The sequence below is a fragment of the Ananas comosus genome, linkage group 4 (assembly GCF_001540865.1).
Source record: "Ananas comosus cultivar F153 linkage group 4, ASM154086v1, whole genome shotgun sequence".
In the NCBI taxonomy this organism is placed as follows: Eukaryota; Viridiplantae; Streptophyta; class Magnoliopsida; order Poales; family Bromeliaceae; genus Ananas; species Ananas comosus.
In genome coordinates, this window is record NC_033624.1 from 3,478,449 (window position 1) to 3,489,994 (window position 11,546).

General features: G+C 38.8%; 1 protein-coding gene across 4 annotated transcripts; it reads left to right on the top strand.

The window, feature by feature from the left end:
- On the top strand, window positions 339-11,326 carry LOC109709614 (probable glutamate carboxypeptidase 2). Of its 4 annotated transcripts, none has more exons than XM_020231919.1 (11): window positions 340-1,424; window positions 3,518-3,760; window positions 4,231-4,383; window positions 4,991-5,059; window positions 5,330-5,417; window positions 6,256-6,339; window positions 6,977-7,065; window positions 7,749-7,862; window positions 8,610-8,744; window positions 10,122-10,327; window positions 10,450-11,326. In XM_020231919.1, the coding sequence occupies exons 1-10, from the start codon at window positions 453-455 to the stop codon at window positions 10,302-10,304; spliced, it is 2,130 nt and encodes a 709-aa protein (XP_020087508.1). In that variant the 5' UTR covers window positions 340-452; the 3' UTR covers window positions 10,305-10,327; window positions 10,450-11,326. The 4 variants fall into 4 exon arrangements, with proteins under 4 accessions (XP_020087510.1, XP_020087508.1, XP_020087509.1 ...); XM_020231920.1 differs by having other exon boundaries at window positions 10,484-11,326; XM_020231921.1 differs by lacking the exon at window positions 10,450-11,326 and having other exon boundaries at window positions 339-1,424; window positions 8,619-8,744; window positions 10,122-10,439.

Here is an 11,546-nt window from a genome sequence, read left to right on the forward strand (position 1 = left end):
GAAGTGGAGGATTGGGGGGGGACACGTGTAACTCTAAAGTCCCCTCAAACCTCCTTTGATTTAGCAAAAAGCAGATAGATAGATGTGTGAGCAGTATAATTTAACTTTAACATACCTTTTATTAAATCAAGATTTTTTATTAAATATAATGATAATTTTGTTGAATTTAATATTTTGAATACTATTTTGGAAGCATATTAAGTATAATGATGCCGTGCATGATGTGATTAGACATTTTTTTATGATAAAATTTATTCGAATAATTATTTTTTTTTTTCACAAAAAGTACAAAAAAGACAGCAAGAAGACGCAACAAGAGAATATAATACTTGGCACTGTTTTTGCGTCCGTTTTGTTTGCCTCCTCCTTTTCCCTCCCCTTTTGGTTCTCACTCTCACTCTCCAAAATTTATTCCCAAAATATCCCCCCCGCCGCCGCTCGCTCTTCCCAAAATGGCCCTCCCCCTCCCACCCAAACCAAACTCTCGTCTCTCGTCTCTCCTCCTCCCCCTCCTCGCCCTCCTCTGCCTCTTCCTCCTCTACCACTCTACACGTCACTCCCCTTTCCTTTCCCGTAATACCCCTCCCCTTTCCCAAACTACCCCCGCCGCCCTATTCCTCTCTCTCTCCTCCGCCGCCGCCGGAGGAGGGGCCGCCGCGGCGAACGCCACCATCGCCGGCGATCTCCGCGCCCTCACCCTCCGCCCCCACCTCGCCGGAACCCCCGCCGCCGCCGCCCCCGCCGCGTTCGTCCTCTCCCGCCTCCGCGCCGCGGGGCTCCGAACCCTAACCCGGGAGTACTCCCCGCTCCTCTCTTACCCCTCCGCAGCCGCCGCGGCGGAGCTCTCCCTCCTCAGCCCCAACGGCTCCCTCCTCGCCGCGCTCTCCGCCGCCGAGCCCGCCGACCCCGCGGCGCGCCTCGTGCGGCCCTACCATGCCTACGCCCCCTCCGGCGCCGCCGCGGCCCCCGCGGTCTACGTGAACCGCGGCCGCGAGGAGGATTTCCGGGCGCTGGAGCGGATCGGGGTGCGCGTCGAGGGCTGCGTGGCGATCGCGCGCCGCGGCGGGGGGAACCGCGGCGGCGTGGTGGCGAGGGCGGCGGAGAGGGGGGCGGCGGCGGTGCTCATCGCCGGAGACCCCGGGGGAGGGGTGGAGAGGGGGGCGGTGTTGCTCGGCGGCGTCGGGGATCCGCTCACCCCCGGGTGGGGCGCCGCCGCCGCAGCCGAGAGGCTGGGGCCGGAGGCGGACGAGGTGAGGCGGCGGTTCCCTAGGATTCCGTCCATGCCGGTGGCCGCCGCCACAGCAGCGGAGATCCTGAGGACGCTCGGTGGGCCGCCGCCCCCTCCGGAGTGGGCTACGGAGGGCCTCGGGTTCGACATCGCCGGGGTGGGGCCTGGGCCCAATTTGGTCAACTTCACCTATCAGGTATCCTCGCCACACGTTGATATTGCTTGGTTTATACTTTATTCATATGTCTATAATTTAAAATTGACCATGATGAAATATATATCCTCATTAAAGAGGTCTTTTTTGGGTCTTCTATCATTCTATGGGTCTATGGCATTTTCTCTGCAGCTTTTATTGGTAGTCAATGGTCTCTTAGCTCACATTGATATGAAAAGGGCTTCTCCGTTTTGGCTGTGTCTTGTATTGGGTCTACAAAATGTAGAGCTACCATAAAAGGAGTATTAATTTGTATGTGTCCATTTTAAGGTGCGGAATTGGACTTGTATGATGAATTCGTCATTCATTTGGTATATTGCACATAGGAATTAGATTTTACTGGTGGGTCTATTCATGCGAGTGCGCCCCGTTTTGTCAAAAGCATCCCAAAATTTATGTTTAGGCATCTGCCTTTCATTCTCTAGATTTCATGAAATGTACTTCTGGTATATGAATCCAAAAGAAAAAACGCGGTGCTATTAACGTCATCAACGTTCGCATATTCAATTCAAGTGCATGGTATTATTTTTGGGACATTTCAAGTGCTAACTTTTTTGATAGTGGATGGTGCTTCACATTTGGACACTACTTGGTGTTTGTCTTGTAGTTTAATCTTTGATTCGTCCTTATCATACATTATGTTTGGACCAATATAAAGATGGTTCAATAGAAATTTGGGTTAGAGACTAGTCAATCTTGTGTCTTTGCTATTTAGTGATTTGATACTTTTACATTATAACCTTACGAATGCGGCTGCCGCCAACTCTATTAGGGAAGAGTAAATATATTTTTTAATCATCCAGTGTTTAAAACAAGCACGTCTAGGGTGAAGGAGTGGTCAAAAGGATTCAAACTATCTAGCATATGGCATGCCATGAACCTAATGTGATTTTCATACATTTATTATTGATTTATTTTTGCTGACTCCATGTTAACATAAAATAAAGGGTACGTTTTGAAAAAAAAAAAAAAAAAGGCTTCATAGTGTAATGCATTTTCACATTGCTACCTTGTGGTTTCATTTGTATCATTTAGGTGCTTTGTGAGGTTATTAGTCCCATGTTCTATAAGAGGTAAACACTCAGGTTATTTGTCTGGTATGCTACAAGGATCTCTCTATCAGTCCAATTAGAATTTGGATTTCGGTTGGGTTTTGACTCACAATAAGTGGTGTATTGTGTTTGGATCCAAGATTGACTTGAACTTGACTCTGAAGTCTGAATTCAAAACCAAATTTTAATTGGTTTTGGATCAGTTTTACATCAAAACCTGACCCAAAAAATATCAAAATCCAATCTGAACCTGAATTTCATTGGGGATCATCGATTTGGTGTTAAAAAATCATGAAATTTGGTTTCTAGAAACTTTGAATGTTCTAGATCATATTTGACGGTTTAGATCGTCAATTCAGAAGCCCAATCATCAAAAACAAATCGATAATACCGGATTCCGAATATTATCAATTGTATTCTAGCTCAACTCTCTCTACAATTATTAAGTAAACACTATTTACCCAAGTTGAAATCCAGTCATAGAAACACAAAATTAAGATCAAACCATTGGAGGTGATCAATAACATAGAAAGGAACCGCATACAAAAAATCATGATTTTTGGAAACCTATATATTAAGTATTGAACATTGGCCTTTCTTGAAATTATGGATCATTGATTTTGATACCTTGTGACGCTTAGTTAATAGGTTTTCAAAATTTGTAACTTTATGAGTAAGCTTTTTAAAAGTTCTTTTTAAGTTTCGCTCCAAAATCTCCCTCCATTTTCCTTTAACTTCTAGTTTTGATAAGTAGTGGCTACTTCATTGTAGAAGGACGCAAAAGCTTTTCAACTGTCATTGTAGGACTAAAATTCTAAGGTACCGTCTTTAGGTTATTTAATTTTCAACTGTTTTCTAGAAATAATTGCTACTTGCTAAGTTGAGTTAATTGAGATGCAAGTTCTAGAACTAAGTTATGGTAGTTAGGATACAAGTTCTGTACTTGCAAGTGATTCATACCATGCAATAATTTCTGCCAAGTGCTGATAATAAAATTAACCTGTTGTTGATTCTTCTTTTAAGGAAGACAGAAAATTGGCAATAATACAAAATGTCTTCGGTCTCATAAGAGGACGAGAAGAGCCCGACCGTTACATCATCATTGGTAATCATAGAGATGCATGGACGTATGGTGCAGTCGATCCCAATAGTGGAACGGCCGTCCTTCTTGATATTGCTCGACGTTTTGGTATATTATTGCGATCAGGTTGGAGACCTCGAAGGACCATCATTTTATGTAGCTGGGATGCAGAGGAGTTTGGAATGGTGAGTAAATAAATGTGGTTATAGGCTTCTACATATTTCAACAATCTATTTACTTGTATACAACGGTAAAATCTGAATTTTCATATATGTCCCTCCTGAAGTGTGGTTTTTCAGAAAAGCACCATTATCTTTAGTTGGGAAGTTTATCAACTCGTGGCAGGAAGTTGGTTTTGTATTAATAAGAAGTTTCAAAAAGACAGGATTTTTATTAGTACGATGGCATGCTTGCATGAAATTAAGTTTTTGAAATGCATTATGTGAGAATTTAGAATTAGCACTTTAGCAGGCATATATAGACAGATGACTTTGTCAGTGTATATATGTAAATATTTTGCCATATTTGATAAATGTTTAAGTTGTTAAATTCGTTGTCTGTGCTGTATGCTTTATAAGTTACATGTCTCAGTAATAAAAAATGTAATATTACCTTTTTTACTATTTCTACCTAAACTTTGTTGTTTGGCTTTCAGATAGGATCTACAGAGTGGGTTGAGGAGAACCTTGGAAATTTGCATTCCAAAGCTGTGGTTTATCTGAATGTTGATTGTGCCGTACAAGGGCCTGGATTTTTCGCTGGTGCAACGCCCCAATTGGACAAGCTTTTGATTGATGTTACAAAGAAGGTAAAATAATCAATTATGCTACCTACTGTGATGTGATTCAGTGCACCAATATTTGAAGCTTGAGTATGAAGAAGGCTTTTGTTCATTTGGTTATTGCTTCAAAGCTCAAAGTTAATTTGTTGGTGGTATATAGACCTTACCTAAACTAAAGTGCATATTGATTCCTGAATTTTGAATTATGATTTTGCCACCAGAGCACTGTAATCCTCCCCTTCAGAACTCAAAAATATATGTTCTTTTTACTCTTTTTTTTTTTCTCATGGAGTATTCTGCAACTTAACAGAATTGTTTGTTACTTAACAGAATATTTCTATAATTCTTTTTTCTTTAAGAGAAATAGTTGAGTTCCTGTGGAACTTAATAGAATCTTCTGAATTCAAAAATTTTGGAAGGTTGGCTAGCAAAACCAAAATGTTTAAAGTTCAGGTATCAGTTAGAAAATGCTTTGTAGTTTAGGTAAGGTTTGTGCATTCTTACCTAAATTGTGTATAGAAAGATTGCACCTGAGGCCTTTCCACATCTATCGTTTTGTTATTGCTTTGCATGCATAGAAAACTTGTACTACCGATCGGTCAGTTATGCTTTTTCCCCCGCCTCTTCTTTGTAGGTGAAGGATCCAGATCTTGGAGATGGGACCGTTTATCATACATGGGAAAGAACGGATGGAGGCATCAATGTAAGGTGTTTATAAAATTTATTCGGTTATTGTAAGAGTCAGGGAATGCCCTGTAACTACACTTTACACAAATTATTTTGTCATCTCTTTTTAAATAAATTTGGAATATACATTTATTTCCCTGCAAAAATATGAATTCCCTGCAAGTAACTGCACTTTACATATCTGAAATTTCTAATTTTGTTATTTGGACAATATGTTAGTTGATGATTTTTTTAGGACAAATATGCTCTGTATTCTCATTAAGCAGTTTGTTTGTTGTTGCTTCAGATAGAGAGGCTTGCCAGAGCTGATTCGGATTTTTCTGCATTTCTGCACTATGCAGGGATCCCTTCCGCTGACTTCTACTATGGTAAAGGTGTGTTCTCTCTTTTACAATGTGACCTATTGGTAGTAGGTTTTATTGTTCCTTACTTCCCTTCCATTTTTTAGGTCTCTCTTGGTGTATCCATTGTTAATCTGCAAGTAATCATGTTTTCGTTTTGTTTCTATTCAAATATTTGTTTTGGTGATAGATATGAATAGTATATCTTAACAAATTGCTTGTTTTGATTATCTACTGGGCCTACGGAAATGGCCATTCAGAGAGGGTGGTCTTTTCGGCTATTATTTCCAAAAGCTTTCATGGTTATAATTTACTTTTCTAAATTCTAATTACTTGGATTTATGGTAAAATATCTCATTGTGATTTGCAACTTGCAAGGCAACGATATGATGATCTCTCATCAAAATTTTGCACCATTTCTTGTAATACTGCTTCAGAAATTGGATGGAATTTTGATATTATGAAGGATCTTGGATCTATGATGTTAATGAGCAATTGTTCCTCAATGAAGATGCTGAGTTGCATTAAAACAATGGAATATGTAGATCATGTATGGTAATTGATATGTCAATTAAGTTTGTATGTTTGGATTCCATCTCATAACATGTGGGGAATTTTTAGTCATTATGGTTGTCTGTTTGTAGCCATAGCTGTATTTAGGGTCGACAGTGCATTTTACAAAGACCTTTGTTTTTGGCGATATGTATTACTGGTGCTCTTCCTTTTTTTCCCTCCAATAAGGAGCTCCATAACACGATTTCCTTTCTCTCATTTCTTCTTGTATGGATTGTACTTTTTGCGATCTCTCATTTTATAGTTGAAGTCTGCTCTTCAGCTGTCGCAAAATAAACTAATTATATCTTTCAATCAGAATTCCCAGGCTACCATACTGCTTTGGACTCATACAGCTGGATGGAAAATCAAGGGGATCCTATGTTTCATCGTCATGTGGCAGGTTAAGTTTTTCCATAATTACCTTTCTCATTTATGTGTTTATGTTGGTATATTAGTCAATGAGATGCTGGCTTCAAGTTTAAAGGTCCTATTCAAATTGAAAAGAAAGATTAAGGTCGGTAGTAGTTTAAAAAATTACCGGTCCACAAGTGTAATCCAAAATTATGGATTTGAGGTGCGGTTGAAGATTCAGTTCAATTTATCCATTATTCTTGAGTGAATGAGAGGTCCAATCGCATTGGAATTCACAACTAACTTTGAATTTGACAAATTTCCATTGAACTCAATCCTGCAATTATCAGTTAAAATTTATGTACTATCTTGCTTTTGCATAACTGTTTTAATGGTGTTATTGCTGCTTATAATTATTATAGGAGATTTCACATACAGATATACCGTCTTGGAAGTGTTGTTCTTATGGGAAATCCCTTAATTTGGTGAGCCAGTTAAGCGATGGCATAAGTTGATTTTGTTTAGGAAAAGTTTCATGAGTAATTTTTTAAGAGGACATTATCGAAGGACGTATGAATTTAGATTTTGCCGGGATACATACGTAAATAGATAACTTCATTAATTATATAAAAATCTTATTATCACATTGTCTCTTAATTTATATCTGGTTTTAATGTGGCATACAGTTGCCGAAATATTGGGACTTCTTACCCTTCGATTAGCTGATGACCCAGTCCTGCCTTTTGATTATGTATCTTATGCTGCTCAATTGCAGGTAAAATTGCTTGTTTGATTAATCAACTTGTTTTTTGCGCGAACAATGCTTTTCTTCTTGTGGCTCAAAGTGTTATGTTACTTGTAGTTCTATATTTTCTTGGTTGCATCAGTGATATTAATAATCCAATTGTAAGGTTTAGATAGAACTTTGATTGTAGCGAGACTAACTGAAATCGTGCTTCTTTATTGTTGTACTTTCGTGGAAACTGGCCAAGTTTTTTTCTGATCTTTGTCTCGCTCTTTTATTACCATGGCGAATTGGTGATATCAATAAGTTGAGCCAAAAACTAGTCAAAGTGCTTAGCAAAGGCATTGTATAGCTTCATGCTTCCTATAATGAAGTTGTCGAAGGTGGAGACTGTAGAGTTGCTTGGATCGTCAAGGTTGCCAAGAGAGATAAATGCATTTGATTTATCTTTTTCTAAGCATGAATCAGTAGATTGTCTTTTTCCTTTAACTAGGAATCTTCTAAGCAGACGACAAGAGAAACTTCAGTCTTGTGTTAGAATTGGTATACTGGTATAAAACTTGACTACAGTTCCTTTAAAATTGTTAATTATTAATTAAAAAGACAATTGCTTCAGAATTACCCGGATTTGTATCTGATAAAAGCCTTTGGATGTTATTAGCATAATATGCATCATCTAGTAATGGTTGTAAATTCCAGTAATTTTCTTGTAGGAACATGCAAATGCATTGAGTACCTTGCTTGATGATGGCCCTTCTCTAGAGCCAATATATTCGGCCATTCAAGAATTCTCTCATGCAGCTAATGAAGCTCTAAAGGAGGGAGAGGTAAAAGAGGGAATTATTCCACTTATTTCATATTCCAAGTAATTTTTTTTTTCTTTCACTAGATGATAAACAATTCTACTACAATTACTTTTAATACTGTAGTGTAATTGATAGTAATTTTACCGGAATTGATCTTGATTTTATCAAATTCAATCAATAGTGCATAGAGAATAGTGTAAAAGGTTTCTAGGGGGGATCCCAAGCTCTTTTACATGAAATATGAAAATGGTATGAAACTGTGAAATGTGAATTTTTGAGCTGTGCATTTACTTGACAATGAAGCTTTGAAATATGAAAAAGGTTTCAAGGAAACGAGATTTAATCTAATAAATTGCCTACGGGCTTCACCCTCAAAAAGAAAAAAAAGACGGTTGCAAGGGGGGATCCCAATTACTATATTAATCACAACCGAACCAAATCTAATTCAGTTTTGTTTGGTCTAATCATTCAATTTGAGCTCGTCACATTTTAAAGTGGATGGTTGTGATCTATTATTATGCAGTATGTAGTGAGCTGATTCATTATATATTTATATATATGATTGTGCATATATTAGATATATGTATGCATATGGGTATTATTATTGCTTTTTTGTTTTGTTTGGTTGAGAAATTCTGCAACCAAGCCAAACCAAATTACCTTTTTTGGTCGGATTCAGTTTAGTCTTTGGTTTAAAGCCAAATGGTGGCCAACCTAGTCGTTAGTATATGTACTTGTCCTTTGTTAATTATTAACATTCAACCTCAGAAGCTGCAGCTGCAAGAAAAGGGAGAGAATTTCTCTATTCTTTGGAGACGAGCTTTCAATGATCGCCTCATGCTTGTGGAAAGAAGCTTCCTTGAAGCGGAAGGTCTTAAGGGGAGATGGTGGTTTAAGCATTTGGTAAGCACATAACCTGCGAATTTCCAAAATTTTTTCATATTAATAACAGATCTCTCAAGTCCTTTTAGGTACTCTGCAAAATGTATAAACAAGTGTCCAGTTATCAAAAATAAAAAATAAAAAATTGCCTCGAGCCAGTCCACCATGTCTGGAGCACCTCTTAACATACAAAATGTAAAGTAGCTGAAAATATCTTGCAAAATGCATGAATATGTTTCAGGTCCCTAAAATCAAGGATTTAAGTGCCGCGGCACGGGGTCGTGCCGGAAACTTGCCGGCACGGTGCGTGCCGAGCCGTGCTGACGCGTTCCGGTCAAAAAAATTCTTGTGTGCCGACACATAATAGCATGAAATATTTATTTTCTTTAGCAACAAAATATTCTAACTATTTATTATGTATTTTTATCACATCTTTTGAACTTTATTGAGGAAATTACTTACTAATTTAAAGAATAGAAGGTTTTGAGCTGTGCCATCGGTATGGGGTTTGTATAGTGCCGGTATCTTGTTAGCACGGTACGGCACGGTGGATGCGGCCCATGCCAACGGGCACTTAAAACCTTGTCTAAAATCTTCCAAAAAACTTCACACAGCCGTCCTATATTTTAGTGCATTTGTAGTTCACTACCTACAGTTTCTATTCCTGTTACACCATAATGACCTCCTAGTAAAGGTAGCTTAGAAATGGCTCGTGGGGTCTCAAACCAACTCAGTATGTGGGCACAAATGAGAGCCATGAAAACCCCTTGTGCCATTTCTATCCTGATGTTAATGGAGGTCCTTATAGTGGAAGGAAATAGTCAGCATGGTGTTGTTAAATACAACGAATGAAGGCACATGGTAGTGCAGTGCAAATGTGCTGAACCGCAAGGGTGGTCTTTGAAAGTCTTCCAAATGTCTTCTATGTACTTTCTTGTAAAATGTAGTGTCTGAGACATCGAGAAAATATCGTCCAAGACAAGTCCACCAGCTGTAGTGATTAGACACATATCCCATGTCTACTTTTGATCCTCACCACTGTTGAAGGATAAAAAGATACTCTTTAAAGCCTTAGTATGGATGCAATCAACGGGCGGTTGCAATGTAAAGTAGAAATGGGATCGAGAAAAATCAACTGGGGTGGTTGGTCGCTGACAGGGTGAACTAGGTTCAGCCAATAGTTTCTTCAAGTTTTCTTATAAGACAGCAGTTCTCTTTATGCTCAGAATGTGCTTCAGCATTCTATAGAATGAACTAGAAATAACACCGATTGGGATGAGGGATGTATGAAAATACATAATCTAGTAGGTGGGGTGTATATCTGAACACTTTTAAATGTCAAATTCAAAATCGTATTCTGTCCTCTAATTTTAGAAGTTTCTGTTTGATTCTTTACAGTTGTACTCGCCTCCCGAGGACTACGAAAGTCAGCTCTCGTTCTTTCCCGGCATAGCAGATGCTATTTCTCGAGCTGCAAATCAGAGTGATATGGAGCGGCAAAGGATAATTCAGCATGAGATATGGAGAGTTGCTAGAGCTATTCAACGGGCCGCGAGTGCTCTTAAAGGAGAGCTCTTTTAGCGGATGCGGACCTGTTTTGTATGGTATAAGATGTTTTATTATTATGTACATAAAGCAGTAGTCCGCTAACGAAAGAAAATATTGCGACGTTCGATTGCTTAAAAAATTGTCTAGTGCTTCTTCCTTGAATTTTCATTTTACCCAGGTAGTAATTCTTGGATCTTCAAATCTGCGGGTAGGAATGGAGAATGGGCTGCTCGGTAGCCGTGCGCGGCGCGGCCTGCGACTGTTAGTCATCCGCTGGTACGCTCCAACTGCCTGTGGCACTTGGCCTGGCCTGCCCCTTTTTTGTCTCTAATATTTATTTCTAGTTCACCGACCGTCCCTAAAGCAAGTTGCAAAGGGTTTGGTGGTTGGTATGCGAGACCCAAGTTCGATTCCTAATTGATTCACATTTCCAGCTAAGTTTATTTCTAAATGAAATAAACGAAGCGGGTAGCGTGCTATCTATCTCTCAAAAAAAATATTTATTTCTAGTTCTACTCTATAATATCCCTATGATTTAAACTATACCTTCTATACCCATATATTATTCCTCCTAAATTTGTCACGTGGTAATGTTCTTTTCATTGTTGAGTGTGGGCTTCATTCGGAACCGGCTCATGACCTTCATATGTTTGTTTTTTTTAACTTGAACCGAATCCAGTTTCTCTCTTTCTTTGCTTGAATCGGATTGATCATTGTTAAATGTGGACTCTACCTGGGCTTCACCCCGAACCGGCTCAAGTCCTCTACATATTTTTTGCTTGAACTGAATTTGATTTTCCTCTTTATTTGTTTCTACATGTTTTTTGCTTTTTTGCTTGAACCGAATATGATTTTCCTCTTTATTTGTTTGAACCGAACCGGATGAATCTGTTGCATTGGGCTAAACCGGCCTAATTGCTCCACATATTTTCATCTATAAATTGAATTTTTCTTTTTTTTTGCTTGAACCAAACCGAGTTTCCCTCTTTCTTTTCATAAGCTGAATCGGACCAAACCGAGTTTCCCTCTTTCTTTTCATAAGCTGAATTGGATCACACCTCTACATCAGGCTGGGCGGTTACTGTTTTTCTTCCTTCAGTTGTTATCTTCTTTCATTGGTAAGATAAATTATACCCCTCATCTTCGCTTTTTTTTTTTTTCCTTTGTCGGCATTTTTTATTTTTTCTTCAATTATCTATTCTTTGTATTGCACGAGTTACTACACTAGTTGAATATTAAAGCTATCTAAATTTACTTAGTAACAACATGCATTTT

Bases quoted from the DNA above. Each gene is read 5' to 3' on its own strand.
- LOC109709614 (XM_020231919.1), top strand. From the start codon at position 453: ATGGCCCTCCCCCTCCCACCCAAACCAAACTCTCGTCTCTCGTCTCTC. The intron at 3,761-4,230 runs GTGAGTAAATAA...TTTGGCTTTCAG, and splicing joins ATGCAGAGGAGTTTGGAATG to ATAGGATCTACAGAGTGGGT. The intron at 8,745-10,121 runs GTAAGCACATAA...GATTCTTTACAG, and splicing joins GATGGTGGTTTAAGCATTTG to TTGTACTCGCCTCCCGAGGA.